Genomic DNA, 24459 nt, shown 5'->3' on the forward strand with positions numbered 1-24459 from the left:
ATCCGTGTCAAGCGAAGCAGCGCTTTGAAAAGAAGTTTAGTTTATACCTCTCGGCGAAGATATGAAGTCTTCCAAGCTTGAAAGTCGCCGCGCTAGATCTGTACAGAGCTTACGCGACACTGGCTCTGTCAAATGCACGTCCCTTGTGTACTGAATCTTCGCATGCATCATGCCGGAACGTCGGATCACACGTCGGATCGGACGCCGTATCGTACCGTGTTTTCAGCGCTGGCCACCCCAGTGACAGGCACGAAGGAGACTATATATATAATGATGCTGGTTTAAGCTTCATGAACTGCTCAAAAACATCGGTTAAGACCTGAGCCTCTAAGACTGCGGTCCCCTTCGCATAAGGAGTGACTTACTGAATAAAAACATAAGATTGTATTATAGAAGCACTCCTGTTTATTTATACTTCTTCGCAAAGTGGATACTTTGGTCCGCACACCAAGTCGTAGATGAACTGACAGCATTTCACATCTTGGCCAAGAGTACTCTCGGGCTGCCATAGGCTGCATCCTGCGGGATGAAATAGTGCGCGTTAGTGGATGGTCAAGGAAATTACCACATTTTTCTGTCTATTTTAGACGTGACGTCTAAGATAGACAGAAGTCTTCGACATTATTACCCCAATTTTTATCATAATTGCAGCAAACATCATCATCATCATCAGCCTATATTTATGTCCACCGCAGGACGAAGGCCTCTCCCTGCGATCTTAAGTTACCCCAGTCTTGCGCTAGCTGATTCCAACTTGCGTCTGCGAATTTCCTAACTTCATCAGTCCACCTAGTTTTCTGCCGTCCCCAACTACGCTCATCTTCAATAGCAAGTATTGTGCCTAATATCTCCATTGATGTTGTCTTGCGCCTGCCAAACAAGATTTATTTGCAGTTTTCTAATTTCATCAATTCATTCTGTTGTCTCCACCGATCAACTGTTAATAGGAGTTCGTTGCACTGACAAAGACTGTAGTTTAAAGTAAAGAGCTGGAAGTTTCTTATTTTGCTTTATTTCTTCACTGTATACCTATGCACGAGAGAGTGAAAGGCAAAGGAAAGACAGGGAGGCTAACCCGGGAGTATCTCCGGTTGGCTACCCTATAACAAAATTGCCTAAAATGTAGTGGCCTAGCTTCGGTTCCTATATTTAATGCAAATTGCATTCATTGCCTACTTCAGCCGTATTCAGCATATATATATATATATATATATATATATATATATATATATATATGGCATCTTTACCCGCCGTGGTTGCTCAGTGGCTATGGTGTTGGGCTGCTGAGCACGAGGTCGCGGGATCGAATCCCGGCCACGGCGGCCGCATATCGATGGGCGCGAAATGCGAAAACACCCGTGTACTTAGATTTAGGTGCACGTTAAAGAACCCCAGATGGTCCAAATTTCCGGAGTCCCCCACTACGGCGTGTCTCATAATCAGATCGTGGTTTTGGCACGTAAAACCCCATAATTTAATACGCATCTAACTATTGGTATTTGTATCGAGTCTCTTATGCCGACATAGTTGCCTGCCCTAGTTGTCTACGTGCTTGGACAACCGGGTACATGCTCCTGGTCGTGATGCGGTCGTGGTCGTTCGATTGTCGTCATTTAAGCTTCGCAATCTTACTCTCGTCATGCCGTCGTCGTAACGCCATCTACCTCGAAGGAGTGGCCCAAGCTGTCTAAAAGGTTGGGCCACTACGTATAGGGGGGCTTGGGCGTGATGCCGCCGTGATCATTACATCGCCGCCATTCCAGCTTTGTCAACCAACCCTCGTCATGCCGTTGTCGTCACGTCATCGTCATTTTACAGTAATGCATTCGTTGTCATACCGCCGTAGTAATACCAGCATGGTCGCTCCATTGTCGTCATTCTAGCTGCGTGACCTCACTCGTCATAACGTCGTAGTCATATAGGTTTCGCGATACAGTGTTCGTCACGCCAATAAGGGACAGCTGAACGAGTTGGCCCCTTTAACATGATAAACGACAGCGCCAAAGACCAGCGCGAGAAGAGGTAAAAGAACAAAATGGTGCACCGATATTTTTTTAATCGGATTGATTTGCCGCGAGGCGCATGTACAAAAAAAAGTAAATAGGCGTCAAATAAATGCGTGCAGCCCTGTTTGATGCAGGTAGTGCTGCAATGCATTCGTGCACGTGTTTGTTATACAGTGGGTAAAGACATCTCGCACATTCGTCGGTCGCGTATGCGAAGCATTGGTGTTGCTACGGGACGAGCATCGGAACCTCCGCTAACTGATATGGAATTTGTTTGAGGACGCTGCTGTTATGACGCGGGTGAGCGGTTAGTCACGTAACATTTTTTTTTTCATTTTTCTGGGGATTTACTTATCAGCCGGAAAAATAAACTTGTACAAAGTACTTAGCAGAAAACATGGCAGCTTTAGGTTTCTTACAATTTCCTACACGTGTTCACAGATGCCATTACATTGGGAGCAATCATAAAGAACTAGCTAATTGCAAATAATTATTAAATTGAATGGAATCAAGAAAAATGTTTACTGACAGCTTTCCTCGCGTTGAATGGTTTGTTTCTTTTTTTTTTTCTTTTTAATGCGATGCATGAGAGCTGGGACACCCTGTCTACACGTTCCAACTCAAAGCCGACACGAAAAAAAAGAAGAAAACGGGAAAAGAAAGCTTAAAGGGACACTAAAGGCAAATACTAAGTCGACGTGGACTGTTTAAATACCTTTCCAGAAACCTGAAAACACTTGTCTCGTGCAAAGAAAAGACTTAGTTTACAAGAAAATTGGATGTGAAGGGTCCAAATACCTTTATTACAATTCAAATCACCCGCCACGCCAACCAAGGAGTGGTGACGTTGCACACGCCATTTTCTGCGGTTGGTGAGCGTAACAGCGCCCGAGAGATGGCGGTACGGTGCGCGCTGCAGCTGATTTTGGTAAAGTGGCGTAGACCGTTCGGGCATTCCGCGACGTCGCATGGAAGTGGAATTCCCTGCTACTTGCAGTTAGTGCGAGGCTCGCGAGCCAGAAAAACAAGCGCAACACTACACGCTGACAGAAAAACTGAAACGCAAAAGTGCGGGCGGCGCAGAGTCGAGCGAACACAAAACCTTTTCACCGCCCGCGTCGTTGTCAACGGTCCGTGAGTTCTTTTTTGTAAAAGTGTAATAGAACTGGTGAAGTAGTATTTTCTTACTTCTTATAATACAGTACAATGTTGTTTTTATAACGAGTGGTTCAGTACTAGTGACAGAATTTAAATGAGGAATGCCTTCGTCATCGGGCGAGTACTTGAATGTCCCGAGGGTGTCGCTAATCATGTCCTGCATTTACCTTAATTTCTCTATTACTAAGGCTCTGCTCGCGATAATATTGACGCTTTAGAGATACTCGTGCACTAATACATCACTTTACCTTGACTTAGTATTTGCCTTTAGTGTCCCTTTAATCACCAGTAACACAAATGTAAAATCTGGTCGTTTAGGTTCACGAGCGACAGGCGAACATGCGTTTACACGCGTGTAGATTCACTGTTTACGAAAGTACTGTACTTCCTTTACTAACATAAGATATAAGTAGTCAATAAATCATAGTAGCTGAAGCCTACTATATTGCAACTGCACATGATGCTGTTTTCTGCCTGTTGTCGAGACGCATTTCTGCGTTATCTGGGACTACAGCACGTGGGACACGTAAGCCACATGAGCTAGAAGAAAGAGGCAACTACGAGAAAAGAACGCACATTTTTACTATCTTCTGGCAATCAAAATGGCTAGCTGGCAAAAAAAATACATACAAATTAACTGCCTTGAAGAGACCCGAATGTGTCCTCTATTTGCAAGTGTAAGGGTGCAGAAACATTTCATTTGATGAGCTAAGTTTGAGCCATCTTAAAGATACAGTAATTTTAATTACTCTTATGAGTCTACTAGTTGATGTCTTGTGGCTCATGCTTGAGTAAAGGCCGACTGTACCCACATCGCTCCATAATCAAGCAATCCTCTTTGCTTTTCCGTTATGGTGTAGACAATTATGTACAGTCTAAAAATTGCAAGTTGGTACAGCACCTCCATCAATGTAGCTGTGAAGGACCACTTTGCAATTGCCGCAGTCTGTGTACACCGAGGTTATGTTGAAGCTTATCCCAGGGACTGAAACAGAAGACAGAAGATGGATGTTGTCGATGAAGCTGACACCGTACATAATGACACAGGCCTGCATTGGTTTAGTAGCATGCTTGCAGAACGCGTAATTTTTACTTGCTCACTCCCGCAATCGGCTGCAATGCTTTGTGTTCGTGAACTGCACTGTAAAGTGGTGGAGATCAATATCTGCGAAAAGCACAGTCTCACTGCAGTGAATAGTCTCGGCGCCTGCACCGCCACACTGACCGAAAGGTCTAGAATTTATCAGAAAGTTTCATATTTTTATTGCCTTTGAATGCCCGTAAAATGAAGTAACAAATGACGGAAAGAAGTGCTACGATAACTTTTTATTTCTGACTTTAGGATTTTTGAGACTAGGAGGATTGTTGGTTGAATGTCCTTGTTCTTCTGACATGTTGGTTCCAAAGTGAAACAAACGCCCTCGGTAAATGTATATGGTTGGAATCACGACACATTCTTAATACTAAACATATTTTACCGCTCAATATACATACGGTACAGATTTAAGAACACTAAGGATTGGACCTCTTTGGATTATGCTTCCTTTGTCAGTACTTAGTGAATTGTAATATAAGGTCTTCCTATGGGACAGCAGTTACTTCAGCTGTGCTCTGAAGAGAAACACTCGAAAGATTTATGTTACACTTAACATTGCTTCATTGTCTTTGTTTCTGATTACTCAGCAGTACTTAGCTCTCGCACATACTATTTTGTTAGAGAAGTCCCGAGGACTTTCCTAAAGTAATTTCGACTTTTTTCGAAGCAACACTGCTCCCAAATTTATTACACAGGCTTCTTTTTACAGCGGAAGTCAAGTCAGGCTGCGTGCAACGCTACGTACGGTATTTGCACGCAAACATGACCACGAATATAACGCTAGGGATGACTATCGATCTTACAGAAAAAAAAGAAAGAAATATTACTATTACAAGGCAAAGTGATATCACAAGCAAATAGAGAACGATGCAGTAAAGCGGCTGATCACACACTTTTATTCGTTGTTACTGCGAACAGCCGCCGCAAAATAAAGTAAAAGGACAAGTGATGACGTCTTTGCCTCCAGGGCGGGCAGCACTTCGCAAATGCCCGCGACACAATCGAACCCAGCAAAGCTTTTTATGGAATGCGCGGTGATACACGGCGCGACTTCGAAGATAGGTCGCTGGACGCTTTCCTCAAACAATTAATTTCTTAATAAAACTATCCTTGAGCGGGATGAGATGATAGAGGAGGCCTAGTTCCAGAAGTTATTCCCTCACCTTCTATTCAATTGCCCCTTCTTTTAAAGAGGGATCAATTAAGTTTTTGATTCATTCATTCATTCACCTTCACAATAGCGGTCGTCGTCTTACTCAAGGTTGCGATATAAATCTGAAGAAGAAAGGCGGCGCAAAATGCTCAGTGGCCGGGTACGTTAGTGCGGGTGTCGGCGGCACACGGAGCAGGGCGGCTTTCGCGGTAGCGCTGTGCCCTTCGAAGCACCACAGTAAACAGCAGAAAAATATCGCTTTGTACTGCTGTCACGAACCTAAATACAACGCGAGGCGCATTGTGAGGTCAGAAATTTTGGAAAAAAGTGGAGAAAAATGCTCTTGTTATATTCGTAAAAATATAGTCTATTGCTCGCCCACTTCAGCATGATTATGGCGTAATTCGACGCACGAAACAGACCCTTGTGGCTGATCGCGCAGCTGTGAAGTTCAATACACGAACGTTAAGCAAGTGCGCCGGACGTGGCCGAATAGGCTTTTGAATTAAACAAGCAGGTGTCTTCCAGCATGTGCTGGGAGGTGCCATCAGTCCAGGGGTCCTGATGCTCTTGCTGTTGTGTACAAGAACTGCCAGACAAGGAAGTACGAAACATACCGTCAGTAGGATCCACATGTATCACATTCTTCACCGTGTATCCGGGAGAAGACATCAGAGTCGCTGTCACGCTTCTATTCCAATCCATCGATGGTTCAAAGTGCCAAAAAGCAAAAGAAGGGCATCATTGGGACAATTAGCGTACTGTGTATTTTATTCTTCACATGTCATAGTCATGTTATTGGTGTTTTTAATGAATGTACAGAAATGGCGAGGTGGCCTATCATTAGAACATGAATTAAGGAGAGGCGCTGGTGAGCCTCTGACTGAATTAAGATACCCACTAGACACGGTAACTTCATGCAGCGCCTAGGACATAAAATTAGCTGTGCTTCTGCGGGCTGTCCTACTTTCTTTAAGCGTTTTCACCGCCAATTCCATTCGAATTAACACAGTCGCTCAGACTCTTGGTTAAAACGATTCGAGGGACTGTCGCCAGTATTGCCGTGTTATGGCGCAATTTAGCAATCTTTAGTATGTTTAGCGACAAGTCTTTCCATATTACCAACTTCGTTTCGAAGCAACTTTCGTAACTTTTCTTTCCTTTTTTTTAGATCGCGTTTCAATATTCAATAGGAAAAAGCAGATGGCGTAAACTATTTGTGTGGTAGATAAGCTTTGTGAGGATGATGAAGCTACCTCGCTCCGCACTCACGGAAGCCTTGCGTTGTGGTTAGCTGCGCCCTCCGCTGATAGAAACAGGCCTCGCATTGTTTTTACAAAATGCTTGTATTTCTAGTGTTTCACGAATACCATTAGACTGGGCTCCGCTTGCTGCAGTTTCACTGAACACTATCGGTTGATGAACGTTAACAGGGTTAAGAATTAACATGAGTTCCTATTCGTAATGTACTTTATGGCGGCATATAAAACACAGCGGGTTAATATTGTGACATATGAGCTGTAGAAAATTTCACATGTAGCCGCTGGGTTTGTTCACGAGATTCCCACACGAATCTGTAGGCGTCGCGTCCGTTTTTCATGGCTCTCGGTCATATGAATTCAGCGCACAGCACTCAAGTAGAACAACAGGTGGCGGCCTAGTATGTAACCTGCATATAAGTGACCTAAATACATTTCGCCGTGATAACAACATAAAGAAGCGCGTGTCCCAGAATTGATATCTCCTCTGACGAGAAAATGTACAGGCACGCACACCCTAGAGCATGTCCGTTATTGTGCTAGGAAAATTCCGTTACTCGGGCCCATCAATACTGAATTTGTATCGGCAGAGCCTGAGTGCAATCGCGAAATCTCACCCAGCGGCATTCGTTGTTTTATCAACATATTAGTAAAGGTAAAACCCGTGGTACCGTGTAGGTAAACAATCCTTATTCATCACCTGCGCGAACAGAGGATGAGCGTAAAGCGTGTTGATAAATCTGTTCGGTCATGATAACTTATAAACACGGTTAGCTTTTCTCGCCCAATTTAGGCCTCTTTATGCTGTATATTTATTAATCCTATTACGCCAGCCGATTGGCCCAAGTAGTCGATTAGCCGCTAGCTGTGCCCTCGTGGTCGTGATACACTCGCGGTGTTTGAGTCGTCCTTTTTCAAACTTCGTCATGCAACTCTTGCAATGCCGTCGTCCTCACGCCATCACCTCTGGCGCCGACCTAGTGAACCAAGTTGTCTAGTAGCTTGGCCCGCTGGTTACGTTTTCGTCATCCTAAATGCGGTTGTGGTCTTTTGTTCGTTATCTTTCTAGCTTCGCCATCAAACTCTTGTCAGGCCATCGTCGTCACGCCAACCCAGTGACTCAAGTTCTCTACTAGCTCCGCCCACTGGGTATCTTCAGGTGGTCGTGGTGCTAGTGTACTCTGCATCAACGTAATCGCAGCTTCGTCGTCCCAATCTCGTCACCACAGCATCTCCTCTTACGCCGACGCTGTTGCCCACGTTGTCACGTATAACTTCGGTCATTTGGTATCTCCTCGTGGTTGGGATGCCATTGTGATCTTTGCAGCATCGTAATCTCAGCTTCGTCATCCAACTGTCGTCAAGCCGTCGTTATCATGCCATTAGCTCTATACCGTCTTCGTCCTTCTGTCATGCCGCCATCGTCACGCTGTCGTCGTACCATCATCAAATTCTGGGGTTTTTCGTGCCAAAACCACGATTTGATTATGAGGTAGTGAGGGATCCCGGAATAATTTTGACTAACGGGGGATCTTTAACGTGCCCCCAATTCACGGGAGACGGAAGTTTTTGCATTTCGCCCCCATCGATACGTGGTCGCCGCTGCCGGGATTGGAACCAGTGACCTCTTGCTTAGCAGCGGAACACCATAACCGCTAAGCCACCGAGGCGGGTCATCGTACCAGTGTAATTATTTCAGAAATGCCATTGCGATTGCCATGGGGTCGTCGTCATGCCGCCTTTGTCGTTCCACTTTTTAAACTTTTATTTGGTGCATACTGCGGACAAATTGAGATCCAAGCAGGAGAGGGAGTACAAAACCACTCACGCATACATGAATCATTTCAGAAAATGCATACGAGGAATAAAACAAAATACACAATAATAGAAAAGTTGAATACAACATATAATTCTCTCAGGAGGTATAAGAAAATTGGAACATTTGGGTAATGCATTTCACTAGACGATCATCTTTATAAATACATATGTATATATTTATATACATTATCAATGCTACATTTTGGGCGAGTTGGCGTATACATTAGTATGTGCGAAGATCGGTGTAACCTTGTGTATATGTTTGTGGCGGGATGCTCTTGATTGAGGCAATTCGTTCCTATTCATTTCGTGAAAATCATGCTCTCGTCATTCGTTTGTGATTATAGCGCCATCGTTATGCCATCGTGGTTGTTCCATTGTGGTCAACCAAGGTTCGTCATTCGATTCTGCTCTGAATGTCGCCTTCACGTCGTCGTCGTCATGCCAACGTTATTCTAAAGTCGTCCTTACGCCATCTTCTTACTTGTTGTGCGTCTGAGATTCAGTGCATAAGGCGACGTTTGTTAAGAAAGTAACTGGAGCGCCAATGTATTTCTCCGGATTGTTCGGGAAATAATATCTCGAAACTGGTGTCATCCTCAGAAATCATTCCATGTGGATCCGTTTGCGAACTCCACGGCTATAATTTGTAAATTTCAATATGGGTCATAAGGTAATTAGTTAGAAACTAAGTGAATCTTTGTTAATTAGTTGATTAAGCATTTCTACTTTTTGTGCAAGTAATGTCCGCCTCTTCGAGTGGAGCAGCTTGTGAACTAAAATTGTGCTATCTGCCACAGGCAACCTTTAAAAAGTTTTGAAAGTGTTCGCTAAAACAGCCTGTATAGCGGCGTCTAAATCAAACAACATGTAACACTGCGCCAGTCGTTTGTTCATTTTGTTTCCAACAATAGATCACCGTTATTCATGTATAGCTGCTTCTAAGTTAAACATAATGTAGCGCTAAGCCAGTAATATTTGACGAAAAATGTAACCGTTTGCATATAATTCAAATTCAGTGACAATTTATCACCCAATCTAGCGCGTGTTGCCATGACAGATAAAAATGAGGTGTGGCTGGGTATGCAAATTTTATTTATTGCCTAGAATGATCGAACTCATTAAAGTAGGTGTACTATTTTAAACTCTCTTTTTAATGTTGTGTATTTTGATTTCAGTGTGTCCGGTTAAAATTTTCATCACTATAACAATAGCATAGTCATTTTTATCAGTTCTCAGAAATGGCTTTCCGAACACAAACTCACACTTTGACGTCATCATCAACGTCCACTTCGAAAGTACCATAATTGTTCTGAAATGGACCTGTCGCAAAGATGGTGATGCACTTTCCACTCTCTCCGAAATATGGGTCCTCCTTGAAGTTCCTGTACATTATATACCATTTTTCTTTCAGCGGGAAGCACTGTAATGAGACAATACGGTTTGCCGCTCTGTTGTATCATATGCGCGGCAGTTCGAGAAACCATTGAACATCAAGAACGCATGGCAACACTGAGTGCTTGTGCTGAATACATGCAAAACATCGGGGTCTCGATCAACAAGGATTCCACGAAAGTAACGCTGTAAATATCGGAGGCGACAGATTGCCTAATACACATTTGCACGCTGCACTTGATAGCGCATATATCAATAAAATATACCGGATTTAGCTATTGCGGCACGGAAAGACTAAGTTGACATAAAAATTGGGAACACAGCTTTCTTTTATACCATCAATAGTAGTTCTACAATATTTAGGGACATAGAACGGGCAGTATGAGCTATGGTTACTTAAAATTCCCCAGCATTGCGGTCAATGTGTAGGCAAAAATTTGCACGGCCATTAAGCCTCGTTACCTAAGGTATGTTTTCAACCCGACAAAACCAGATGAAAATTTTGTAGGAGTCTAGTGATGTTCGAATACTTGAATGTACCGCAGGTCCATAACTATTTAAAATATGGCAAGCCAGGGACCATACGTTAACGTAAGCAATAAATATCCCACAAATCACACCGAAAGAATATGTCTACGCTTTTGTGGTGCCTACTCTGACGTATTGTAGCTTATATTTTCCAGTCTGCATATGCAACAGATTCAATGTTTGGGGAAATCTCTCTGAAGTTAAAAAAAAATTGGCCGCCATCCGGCCATGCGAAAGTGAATGTCCTGCGAAGCTGTATCAAACACCACACATAGTCGAGCATTGTATTCACGCTGTTCTGCTGGTTTGTTTAATTTCGTTGGTCTACCCATGGCAGTGTTAGATTGAACCTAATGAGTTGCTAGACAGGTCTCCCTTTCATATATATAAAAGCGTGGTGACGTCATGACGTATATATATATATATATATATATGTGTGTGTGTGTGTGTGTGTGTTGTAGGCCTGATTGGAAAGGAAGACATGCCATTTGCCTTCCATTGTTAACCTGGAGTTCTGTGTTTACGCCACATAATTTGCCGCCATCGAGAGCTATACAGTTTTGCTTTAAAATACTTTTGGAAGCATGATTTCCCTGGTGGCATTGAGGAACGTGTAGCTTTGGATTAGCGCTGATATATTTGGGTCTTTCACACATCACTAGTGCCGGCTGCCTAATGCTGCAAGCAAGCTTGCGTGCTTGCAACAACTGCAATATATGACAGGCATTAGGTGATGGTCAGCATAATGAGCACTTGCTTAGCTAGAAATTATATGCTGTGGCTTCGTTGAAAGATGCCGTAATTTTAGTCAAAGCAAATTTGAACAGAAAGTGCAAATGAAGTCGTACTTACTGCCCCCTCATTTTGGTAGATTCCGAGCGCAGGATTGTTGTAGGAAATTTCAGCGCTACCTCTGATAGAGACAGGTAAGACGACAAAAGCAAATAACACTTCGTATATCAATTCCCACTGTCGCATCATTTCTGGCTTACGCTGTTCACGTTAACCTAGTGCCTGCTTGCAGACTTTTCAGTGGCTCGCTGCTATCTGCAATGAACTCGTCTAGTGGACGCATTTCTTATATTATTGCTTGATCGTCTCATCTGCAGAGCACCTGATCCTGCTTGTTGGCATGGACACGTGGTAGTTTTTACAAATACAGCAAAATGTTTCCTCTCAGCTTTGTGGGAGAAATACGTTCTTTCCAAATGCAATTTGCGCACGTGCCGTTGGCTCTGAAGTCAAGGACACAGATGGTCTTCGGTTAAACATACGTCGTTAGAGCGGAAGCCTTTGTTTCGCTTGTGCAAAATTTTACTTTGATGTTTTAATGCTTGCAGGGTTCAGCGACACCGAAATCACAACCTGTACGTTGAAGAAAAACGTGTTTCCTTTTGCAATACACTGTGTCATGTGAAATATGATGGAAAAATTGCCTACTTAGCCAAAACGAACAAAAGTTATGTCTAAGATACGAACAAGAACACAGGAAAAACTGATCAGAATACGGAAACGGTGATTGGTTCCTTTTTGCAGTCTGTATAGGTAATGATGGTTGGATTTTTTAAATTCCAGGTTGGATTGCTTGTACGAAAAACAATGCTAAGCAGCTATTCTGGGGCGAGGACTTGAACTGCGTACAAAAGCCATCTGAAAGCTATAAGAAATTAATTTAAGACTTCGAGGGGCTATGATAATGTAGCGCGAAGGCACCATCACCAAAGAAAACACAGAGACACACGTCACAGCGTCTGTGACGTGTACATGTGTGTTTTCTTTGGCGATTGTGCCTTCGCGTTACATTATGTCGCTAAGCAAACACCAACGTGCCCAAGAAGGCATCCTAAAGAACACGACATGGTCGTCCGACCGTTCTCAGGTTGTCTTTGTAAGTCAGAGCAAGGAGCCCAATCTGGTTATGCATAGAAAAAAACACTGGGCTCTCAGCGCACATGTTAACCCGAAATTTAAATTTTAAATCACTGACTCTCAACTACTCAAACCAGAGCAGCCACCATTTTTGCAAGGCATTGTGACGCCAGGTGCTCAGGACCCATCTCCGTATCGCCTTCTTTGAAACAGTTCGATGCCACATCGGACATCTTTCTCCGCACGCTCTAGGACCCAACGGCGTAGCAACGGTTTCGTCGGTGTTGCGGCCGCAATAGACGGATCCCACCGGGCAGTTTCCCGACGCCACCGCTGCCGCGGTGCATGCTGGTACTTGTAGTCATCAGGCCGCTCCAGCCACCCGGAGTGCCGGTGCGTCCTGTTTCTGAACGATTTTGGCAATTTTTATGGTTCGTGTAGAGCCATCGTGCTATGGGAGGATTGACCTGCGGCGTTTCTGGGGGCTACAACAACCACACAAGGAACAAAGGCTTCGGATTCTAATTGATTTCTAAAGAGCGAAAGCTTCGACAGACGTGGATCTAACGGATTATAGGTGGTACTGGTAATACAAAGCGCGAGAAGAAACACGGTGACGAAGAACGACTGCATTTCGATGGGATCAAAATGCGAAAACACCCGTGTACTTAGATTTAGGTGCACTTTAAAGACCCTTGGATGGTCCAAATTATTCAGGAGTCCCCCCACTTCGGCGTGCCTCATATGCAGATCGTGGTTTTGGCGCGTAAAACCCCATTTCATTTTAACTTAACATTTCTTTTTTTCATTTGTGAGCCTCTTTTGTATTTCGAATAGTCTGCGTATTTACTGCTGTTTATGCTAAATTTTTTAGTAATGAAAACCAACTCCCCTCTATCAGCAACCTATGGCCCTGAGGGTACGGTAAATAAATAAATAAACAAATAAATAAATGAATGAATGAATGAATAAATAAATAAATAGAGTGTTACAAGACTGAAACACATGGCTTTCTTTTTTTAATTTCCACCTGCCAGCCTGAAGTTCCCGGGAGCTCAACTGTGCCACCCAAACATGAGCAAGAGGTCTCCGCCATCGCTAGCAGCGACAGCGACGATACTGTCACCAGTGCGAATCACTGAGGCGGAGTTTTAATTTTTCGGGGGGGGGGGGGGGATGGGGCCTGACCAGTTTTCCGGACCCCACCCATGTATGCATATATATATATATATGCATACATGGGAATATATATATATATATATATATATATATATATATATATATATATATATACTGCGACGTAGCGTTTACACGACCTTTAATACGCCCCGAAGACGCGGCGGACCGATCACACTCGAGGCACAGATCATTGCAAGATGAGATCAGTCTCAAGATGAGTCCCCACAAGCGATGAAGACGACGAAGCCGGTGAGATTATGAACATGTGCAGCCAACGAAGAAGTCACTAAGAAATGCCCACGCTAATTTCCCCCACATGCGAGCAACTTAAAGGGACGGCGAACGCCTTGTGAAAGGCTCCATGCGAGACACGTAGACAATCTCGGCAGCGCGACAGCGGCGGTCACTGGGAACCAGAATAGGTTGGACGCGATAATTAACGGGAGAAGTCTGCTCCAAGACTCTGTATGGGCCTATGAACCGAAACTGAAACTTGTCGCACAAGCCAGGAGTGCGAACTGGTGTCCGGAGTAGCACTTCATCGCCCGGGCTGAAGAACACTGCGCGGTGGGATGCGTCATAGAGGTTCTTGCGGTCATGTTGCCTTGCTTCAGTGTTGATGTGGGCGAGCTGGCGACAGTGGAGGAGACGTTATCTATATTGTTCACAAGAGGATGCAGCTAGAGTGACCGGGGCGGAGGAGAAAGAGACGTCAAGAAATGTAGCCGGCGAACGGCCATATACGAGGTAGAATGGCGAATAGCCAGTTGTGCGTTGTACGGCGGTATTGTACGCAAAAGTCACGAATGGCAAAATTGCGTCCCAGTTTATGTGGTCTGGCTGAATGTGCATGGCTATCATGTCGGAGAGCGTGCGATGAAAGCGCTCAGTCAAGCCGTTGGTTTGAGGGTGGTAACTGGAGGTAGTCTTGTGGGTGGTGCCGGAGGCTCGGAGCAATTCGTCTACAATTTGTGAACGCGCTGGGGCCCACTGACGATCCAAGATGGAGAGGCTGCGGCAGGCGGAGCCAATATTGTAGACGTTGAAGTACCAGATGGCTCGTCCTGTGGCATGTTGGCGGACAGCTGGCACAAACGGCGACCTGAACGATGCTCCAGGAGGTAAAGCGGGCGAGCAGAGGACGGGGGACCGAGGAGCAACCTCCACCACTTGCGACGTAGCGTTTACGCAACCTTTAATACGCCCCCAAGACGCGGCGGACCGATCACGCTCGAGGCAGAAATCAGGCTCATGATGAGTCCCCGCAAGCCATGAAGACGACGAAGGCGATGAGATGATGAACACGTGCAGCCAACGATGAAGTCACTAAGAAATGCCCACAATATATATATATATATATATATATATATATATATATATATTACCTTTAATAACAGTAACACTGGAAAAATCGTGTGACCTCGACAGATTGTCCACTGAAGTGACGAGCTTATATGAGTATTTGCAAGACCTCAGAGTAGGAGACAATTCAGTTTTACAGCCCGAGGCCCCCTCGCACCGCCAAGAGACTGGCGTCTCTTGGTTGAGCCATGCTACGAGTGGATTATTTTAAACAAGTTAGGGAGATATGTATGTGTTGTGCGTATAAAGTCGCATAAGTACACATCTATGAAAAAAAGCAATGTAACGCTTTGTAGAAGTTTTCATACAAAAGATACAATCAAGAAGTATTTTCCTGACGAAAGGTCAGTTATTGAGAAGCCAGGACATGACATATATAAAAAATTAAACTATATATAATAATTTCTGAACACAACCTATGACTACAATCGTTAGCATAAGTATAACGTGATTCCATCACGTTATACTTATGATTCCATCATGAGGATACTTGTCAAAGCATGCCTTATGCCACTGGTTTCGTTTATTTTCCGGAGGCAGAATAAAGGATTGTGGAGTAAAATTATCAAGTGCCCAAATAAATAAACATATTACCAAATAAATAAATAAGAAAGCGATATCTCAAAAGCGAGAAAGGACTCCGATAACAAATATAGGAACAGCGTGGATTGCGTTATTGAACGTCAAGTGCATATGACGAATAAAAATTTCCAAGGAAAATGCATAGATAGATTAGAGAGAGAGAGAGAGATAATTTATTTGAAAGGCAGAGAAGTCGGACTGAGCGAGCATGTTCTGGCCTGCTACTCTGCTAGACTAGAGAGTTTTACAAATAGCCAAACCACTCGTCTTTGCTTACCCAAAGGCCTCACCCTGCTTGCGCTGTTATGTACCCCATTTTCCTTCCTTTGTAGAACTTTTTGCGTTGTTTTATAAGCCAGGTGGTTTGCTTTCGCTTGCAAGTTCGTGCCTTTCTCTCTCCTATTAAAGACATCAGTAAGTTGTCTGATGCGATGATTTCACCATCATTGAAAACGTGTTCGTTCGGGCACTTGATCTGGAAATGAAGTCGTCGGCAATCTCATTCAAATTGATTTTTCGGGAGAGGTCTTTGCGGGCGTGCAAAATTGTCAGATGGTTCAAACGGGCTTGTCCACTCGTCGACCGCAAGTGCATTTTCAGTAGCCGAAAGCAAGAAAAGGACCTCTCGGATGTGGTCGACGACACTGGTATGGCCAACGCAATTTTTTTAGCTTGGCCATTTCGGGCAAAAGGGTTCGCAGGGGTTCGCCCTTTGCCACGCGTAAACACGTGCACGACGCCCTCGAATGTGTGCAAAGATGCCGACCTTTCCTGGCTTAAAATGTAAATCAGCATATCTCTGTGCAAAATCAGGCGTCCTGGCTCAAGGTCGTCACCGTAGAACTATGTTATATATGCGTCGTCTTCCTTCCCTATGACAAGCTGCTCAATTTGTGTCTTATGCTGCCACATATGAGGTGGATACTTGTTTAACGAAGACAGCACTGTGTCAAGTACTTCATAGAACCTCTCGCGGTACATGTCACTCGCTGATGGAAAGACGTGAACTCAGGAACCTTCTTGATAGCGGCGTGGAACCCACCGTGGTTGCTCAGTGGCTATGGTGTTGGGCTGCTGAGCACGAGGTCGCGGGATCGAATCCCGGCCACGGCGGCCGCATTTCGATGGGGGCAAAATGCGAAAACACCCTTGTACTTAGCTTTAGGGGCACGTTAAAGAACCCCAGGTGGTCCAAATTTCCGGAGTCCCCCACTACGGCGTGCGTCATAATCAGAACTGGTTTTGGCACGTAAAACCCCATAATTTAATTTTAATTTATTAGCGGCGTGGAGTCTTCTTTCGCCTAGCAACTCAACTCCTACTTTTCCTACCTCTGCCATGCATACGCGGGCCACGCGCTTTATTTTGGAGGTGATCTGCGCCGAGTTCAAGCTTGGGCCATCCGAGATGGCTGTTTCCTTCGCGTGCGCAGTCGCCCCGCGCACCTAGTGTTATGTTTCCGCTGGTACTTATACGGTGGAAAATACGCTTCCTTTTCAGGGTCAGACGGGTTCTGGCGGAGTACCGATAAGCGAGGTGCCCATTGTTTGTTTTGTCGTTGGTGTTCATGCTGTGTTTGTAGCCGGTGCATATTGCAACGTACACAGCCGCAGTAGAAGCGAGCTCGACGCGTGTATTCTATTTCTCCTTTGATTGCGACTGCAATTGTATCGACACTTCAGGAAAGTTCTCGCTGTCGTCGTCGCCGTGATATCCGTATAAAGTATAAAAGTCATATGAGTGAGTGACCCATACACTGTGGGTGCGAGAAAAAGCCCGTAACACTGAGCTGAAAAGGATGGCGGCTTGATGAACATTATCTTCCCACGCGCTCAATATTCAGGTTAGTTGGAGGTCATATGATCAAATGAGTGCATGGGGAGGAGAGAACGTGTCTTTTTATCTAGCTCTGCCGCAGCTGCGAATGACTGCACGGTTGAGGCTTACGCGGCCCGCGTGCCGTTTCCTATTGTTGGTAATCATTGGGGGGTGCAATGATCAAGGGCGAGCAGGGATGGCTGCTGACTTCATGCATGCTGTCTTCCTTCTTAAGCCCCAACCAGACGTACGCGTCCGAAAGCGCCCGCACGCGCCGCGCTCACTCGACGTCACGTCGCGTCCGATAGAGGAAGAGGGCGCGCACCCAAACTACAGTGTACTAGAAGGTATTCTAGTACACTGTACCCAAACGGTGCATGAGTTGCCGCGCGTCCCTGCGCGTTTCGTCGCGGCTGCCATGTTCATCCACCAAACGCGCGCAACGACCAACACAAAGCACGCAGCTTGCCCGGGCTTGCCTGCACGCCGCGCGAAGAGCCGTTCCGGAAGTCACGCTGGTTCGCCGTGGTCACGTCATAGGCGTTCTGTGGTCACGTGAGGAGCGTCGCGCGGGCGACGCGGTGGCAGCTTCCGGCGCGCGCGTAAAAATTCTAGCAGTGGTAGGTGTCCACTCCGCAACGCGTCCACACGCGACGCAGCCTCCGCGCCTGACGCTGTACGCGCCCAGGCGCGATGCGGCGCGTGTGGACGTGTTCCAACGCGTACGTCTGGTTGGGGCTTTAGGCTGTTTTTCCGCGCCCCAAGTGTTGCAGATCGCGTAGCGTAAGTTAAGAGACAGGGGTAATTAGAGATTGCTGATAGGGGCCGTCCTGTAGTGGACTTAAAGATGTGCAGATGATGATGATGGATCTAATTTTCAGAGTCGCGGCGAATCGCATGCCTGTACGAACCGTTCGCCCCGCTGCCGGCGTGCTTCATAATGCCAGCGTTGTGACAGCGACTGCTCGCGGTCATGCTGCGAGATATTTACAGGTTTATATGGTCCGTGCATTGCACGATGTTTGTTATTTTAATTTGTAAGTCAATGTTACTACAATTCATGTTGGCGATGTAAGCAACGTACAGACTCATGTGAGGGCCGCACATTTTTGCCGCAATTTCGACTAGCCTTACGTGGGACCGGGTCATTTTATCTATTTTTTTCCAACTACGAGTATGAAATCCGCCGTAAACGTCCGCGATCGCCTCCTCTCGCCATTTATAGTGGTAAACAACTTTAAAAGGCAGCAGCATTGGCTTCCAAAAGGCCGATGATCATGAGCATCCACCAATCGGCGCACACTCTAGATGGACGTCATGAGCCGGACGACCGTTGACCTCGCCGACGTAGGACATGGCAGCCCGCGCTTCGAGCTGGGCCGAGTTGCGCAAGCGGGACTATTTCTGTAGTCGCGGTGGCAATCGGCTGCTGCGCTTCAGTGATCGGGGCGGGGCGTCTCTCCTGTCTGCTTAAGTTGTAACGGAGTTTTTTTTTTTTTTTTTCCAATTGCGACGCGCGAAACTACGCAGCGCGGGAAAATTCGCAGTGGAGCGCGATCGGAATCAGCGCTCAACGCGTTTACTTCTCGCCTGGAATAAAAATATATATATATATATATATATATATATATATATATATATTTGCTTTCCATTTGGGGCTGTGGCTCTTACACGGATTTATACGGGAAGAATATTCCTTAGTGTAATTGTCTTATGCTTCGCTATCACTAATATTGCTTCGCCTTTCCGGCGAAACTTCAGCCTCTTTTTTTCCTTTTTTTTTCCTGAGTCCGAGTAAAAGCTCTGCTGCGCGTGGCTGCTATTGATTCTGTTTTCGAGTGAATCCGGCTTTGCCTCGCTTCGGTTACTAAGGTTAATTATATATATTTATGACCTCTGCATGCACGTTGCGATGTTTCGATCGCCAATAAATGTAGTAAATTATTAGAAGCTTTTTTTTCATGTGTCGCTAGCGTTACCTACTGTAAAGAGAAGCAATGCTGAGGCACATATAATTCACGTGCACTTCACACACCGTTGATAAAAGACTCTGCCGAAGGGGTCACTGAAGTCTGCAGGTCTTTCTTTGTGTAAAAAAGCGCGCAAAGCAATTTGTAGCGAGTTGAACATACAGCAACATATTCATTCTCTAGACATAGACTATCCATATGATTAGAAATAATTGTTAGTTGGTCGGTTGGCTTTAAAAATATAATAAACTTGGTCCTGTGTACACATTGAAATATAATGTGCTTCCACATGGTGTTCACACTTAAAATTAAAATAACATATGGAAGTGAAAAAAAAATACCGATGATGTAGCTGCCGTTGGTGCTTCTAATGCACTTGTTTTCCTATTGTCAGAATCTTCAGAAATAAAGCGAAAGTATGAATAAAAGCTGTGCACGTCCGCGTCAACAATGATGCAGTTAGCTTTCAGCCACAATAATATTTCAAAGAGACACTAAAGTCAAATAAAAAGTCAAGCTAAAGTGATACAGCAATGCCCTAGAATGTCTAAGGCGTCAATATAATCGCGAACAGAGCTTTATGAATCGAGAAATTGAAGTAAATGCAGGACACGATAAGAGACTCCCCAGGGACATTCCGGTACTTACCCGATGACGAAGGCACTCCTCAAAAAAAAATGTCACTAGTACTCAACGACTCTTAATAAAAGTATTATTTCGTTGGATTATAAGACGGAAGAAAATACTACTTGTCTATTTCTTTTTTGGCGTTACACTTGATAACGACGGGGGCGGTCAAAATGTTTCGTTTTCGCTCGACTCTGCGCCGCGCTCGCTTTCGAGTTTCAGAAGTTTCCTTATTGCTTAGTACTGCGCTGGTGTTGCTGGCTCGCTAAACTCGCACTTGAATTTGACAGCAGCTTGAGAATCGCGACAGCACGTCCAGACAGTGACCACCTTCGTCGCCCGACGTCCTCGCTGCTTTCGCGGTCGGAAGAGCCGATGTCGAGGCCGCCGTCGTAGTATGCAAGAGACCCGGCAACGCGAGCCCTCAGCACCATGTCACGCTCATCGGAGCTTAAATCACTAAAATCGAGCCAAGTATCGCGAGCCAATGTGTCGTTGTCAGGGTCGTCAACTAGTTGGTCCATTGCGACGAGTGTCGACGATCACCGTGTTCACAATTCGGCGCGCGCTTTACCTTCCGCTTTCGCACTGCCGTCGGCTCTGTCTTGGCTCTGTCTCTGGCCGCGCGTCTGCTTTTCCCACAAAAAAGCAGTAGCCACAGCGCCGTCTGCGGGCGGCGTTTTACTTATCGGCGGCACAACGTCACTATGAGACCATGGCGTCACCACACCTTGCTCGGGGTGCGATATGAATTGCGCTAAAGGTACGCGGACGCTTCCCAGACGCAATTTTCTCTTAAATGAAATCTTTGCTTGGCACGAAGCAACCGTTTCGAGGTTTCTGGTATGGTATTTTAACAGTTCACGTTGAACTAATATTTGCGTTTTAGGGAAATAGTAGATGCAACTCAAAAGAAACCATAAATGATTCGTGTAATAGGAGTCTGGTGATGACAATTTAGCAGTGGGGAGGGGGGGGGGGGAGCCCCCCCCCCCCCCCTTAGTCGGCGCCTATGCAATAGGTACGAGGTTCTCTGAGGTATCTGGAAAGGCGTAATGGTTCTAGGACATACATTTGGAAATGTGGTTGTTTGCTTGCAGTCAGGGGTACAATCCGGACTCGCTGGCATCCAAAGGGCGGTGGGACGTCTCTCATCAGGCGCTCACGGGAAGACTACAAGAGAAGCTGTGCTGGGTGATAAAGGCGGTACAAGTTTTGAAGTGAGGTAATCTCAGAGTGAAAGTGATTATGAAGAACGGCTGATGAATATGTAAAAAAGTAAATGGGCTGGGAGGCTGTTCATATATTGTACAGGAAAAACATTGATTCACAGTGGAGGAAAAAAACTAGGAAGCTTACCAGCAAGTATGCGACCGGTATATTAACGAACATGGCAACAAAAAACGGTAAACGCAACGTCAAAGAGGCTGAAACAATCTCATCTGTCCGTCCGTCCGTCCGTCCGTCCATCCGTCTATCCATCGATCCATCCATCCATCTGTCACATAAATTGTTCCACTCTATCGCGGCACAGGGCAGATAACAGTGATTAAAAGATGTTGAACCATGCAAGCACTGGACGCTGCAAGCATGCAATGGAAACGAGATCTACGGCTTGTGGAATAAGAAGTTTTGCATTTGGTTGTGGAAAGTTATAGTATACTCAGTGAAAAAAGTTGAGTTTGTAATTTTTCAGGGGAACTCCAATGGTTCGACTTCTAGGGATCATTTAATTGCACTAGCACTTTCTTCACCGCTGTCGCGGGAAGTGATGAATCTGGAGGCGCCATTTCGCATTTATTGTAAAGTTGTAATCTGGCAAGCCTAGTAGGGGCTCTGTATAGCTGAGGCGTTCTCGAGTGCGCATTGAGGGCACATTTCGTAGGCTAGGATTCATTGTCGATGAAGGGCCTAATGCGAAGTTACGTATGACGTAAGCACGTGATTTGTAATTGTCCGCGGCCAATATCGTGATTCATCGGATCACTTCAACTTGCTAGTCATCGTTATACGGAGACATCGATTTCATTCAACAGTGTATAGCGTTGTTGAGCTTTAAGAGCACGTTTAATCCTTTTTAGATTGTTTACAAGATATTTTTAGAGATGTTAAGTTTCAATAGAGAATTGGACCACCAGGTTTATATTATATGTAGATCTTTTTCAAGTACTGCCTTATTGTGTAAGGTGACGATAAAGTACGCAATCGTCTGCAAATAGTAGGATGTAGGTAAAAACCGTTAGGAACGTCGTTTACGAATATGAGTAAGAGAAGTGGACTGAGGGAGGACTCCTGTGGTGCTCCAAATGCCATCACTGGGGACTACCTTTAATCTTCGTTTGTAGAGGTAGCGATCCCCTCTGTTAGAGCTGTGGAGAGACAGGGCTCTGTTCCACGCGAATCTGCTGTAAGCGTCTTCTTCTGTGCAGATCCGCACATTCAGAACTCCTTGTTTTTCACTCGTTTCGCGACTGCGTTGGTTCTACCCATTCTATGCCTCCTCTCCCCCTCCTTTCTACCATTCTATCTAAGACGGGGCATCGCACTATCCAGTATGACTCAGGCAGTCAACAAGCTATGTTCCCGCTAGGTAGAGGACATGTTTAGTGCACACGTGCTCCGGCTGAAAGGCAGCGGATATCCAGCACAGCTGCTGCTTTCCGCAGCAGAAAAAATTTTAGTCAACATAATAAAATGCAAAAGAAGCACACGTGAAAGGACAACCAACGAGCGGCAAAAAGTCCTCCTAACCTATTGAAAAGGAAAAGGCGAGCGAGAATGGAGAGAAATGTTTTACGCGTTTATTGCTCCATAGACTACGATTTTTCGTAGACTGAACGAGTTCTCGTAGTGCACATGTGTACGAGATCGCGTTCTCGTCACTGAACGAGATTCTCGTGCATCATGAACTTGTTTGTTTGAACGAGATGTGCGCATACAAGATGAACGATGCTTGTACGACCTGCGTAGTATGTATCCTGAAAAAGATCCGCACCTTATTTTCATATTTGCTATAAAAATTCAGATGCATTTCTTTTAAGTACTACATGCACGATCAATTGTGCTTAATTTACTACAGTGTTGTGTTGCGGTAATGGTTTGTTCAGAAATCGCCAGTAAAGAGTAATTTTGAGATGAAAAAAATGTCAGGTGAAATAATGGCTTGTATATGAAAATTGAAGAGCATAATTTACGCAGGTTTTTCTGCACACCCATTCAAGCTTTCATTGATAGTGAAGTCCTCCAACGTTAACCAAGGACATGTCATACATATCACAAGAGCTGTTTATTGGACCTTCTAATGTTATTCGATACACTCAATCTGCTGACAGAAGGCCATTGGAATGCTTTGCTTGAGTGATAGCTTGCATGGCACCTTAAAATGTAAAGAAAACCCAACAATTTCTTTTCAATCATGCAATAATATAACACATAAGCAAAATCAGTTTGGCCTACATTCACAAGGGTAAGGATTGCTTCAGCATTCTTACCCTTGTGAATCTATGGTAAGAATATGCATCCATGGTAAGAATGCTTCAGTATTCTTACCCTGGTATGAATGCTTCACCATGTAATGCTTACACCAAGGTAAGAATGCTTCAGCATTCTTACCATTGGGAAATGAAGGATGAAGTATGGTGAAAGGTAGACAAAACCCGGGGCACTACGCCAACAAAAGTTAGTTTCTTTATTCTTTATTCAGACATATCCCCGCTTAGCCGGAAGCGTTACAGCAGGGGGGTTACAAACATGAAAAAACTACATCATGATTCACACTGCACACCTGTCCAGATGACAGCCGATTCCACTGAGCGATAGTTTTAACAAAAAAGGAATTGGCATACAGGCCCATCCTAGCCCTGTATTCTACAATTTTTCACTGGTGGTCAGTGATTGCAGATATATAGTTTCGCGGTTTTAAGTACATTTCCCTATCAATTCCAGTTTTGTTATGATATATTTCATACAGAAGCTTTCGCCAAGACGACACGGATTCCCAATTGAGCTCTTTTTTGATTGCTATGCAACTGTACTTTCTCCCGTACTTACCTAAGACGAACCTGGGTGCTCTGTTTTGTATTTTTTCTAGTTTATTTATGAGGCATATCGGTGACGGGTCCCAAAGCGTACAAGCATATTCCAAAATAGGCCGTATACAAGTAAGGTACGCCGTGCTTCTATGGTTAGAATTTGCACATTTTAAATTTCTTTGAATGTAATTCAAAGCAACTATCGCGTTGCCAACCACATAGTCCACATGTGCCCGCCAAGAGCAGTCGCCCGACGCATCACGCCCAATATTTAGTTGTGAATTTCTTACATAAAATATTATTCATAAGATAGTAGCTGGTATCAATTACATTTTTCTTAGTAAACCGCACATGGACGCACTTACCCGCATTCAAAGTAATTTTCCACTTAGAGCACCATTTGCAAATACGTTCTAGGTCGGCCTGCAGTTTGAGAACATCATGTTCATTATCCATTTTTCTATACACAATACAGTCATCCGCGAAGAGCCGCATGTTAGAGTCAGTACCTAAGTTAACGTCATTAATATGTAGGAGAAAAAGAAGAGGCCCCAGGACAGATCCTTGCGGGACGCCTGATGTGACCTCAAGATATTCTGAATTAGTAC

The 24459-nt window shown here is 44.8% G+C and overlaps 1 protein-coding gene across 4 annotated transcripts in view; it reads right to left on the bottom strand.

Moving 5' to 3' along the window:
- Positions 1-388: 388 nt before the first annotated feature.
- The window catches only part of LOC125944474 (uncharacterized), an 80949-nt gene continuing 56878 nt past the window's right edge, over positions 389-24459 (bottom strand). The window contains exons 1-5 of one of the 4 annotated variants that reach the window (XM_049664983.1): positions 11266-11555; positions 9756-9913; positions 6031-6104; positions 4066-4149; positions 389-519 (exon numbers count right to left, since the gene is read on the bottom strand). In XM_049664983.1, the coding sequence (XP_049520940.1) occupies positions 410-519; positions 4066-4149; positions 6031-6104; positions 9756-9913; positions 11266-11394 (555 nt within the window). In that variant the 5' untranslated portion in view covers positions 11395-11555 and the 3' untranslated portion in view covers positions 389-409. Of the gene's footprint in view, positions 520-4065; positions 4150-6030; positions 6105-9755; positions 9914-11265; positions 11556-24459 lie in introns of those variants that run through there. The other 3 variants (XR_007466223.1, XM_049664984.1, XM_049664985.1) reach the window with 3 other exon arrangements.

Source organism: Dermacentor silvarum, chromosome 3 (genome assembly GCF_013339745.2).
Source record: "Dermacentor silvarum isolate Dsil-2018 chromosome 3, BIME_Dsil_1.4, whole genome shotgun sequence".
Taxonomy (NCBI): domain Eukaryota; kingdom Metazoa; phylum Arthropoda; class Arachnida; order Ixodida; family Ixodidae; genus Dermacentor; species Dermacentor silvarum.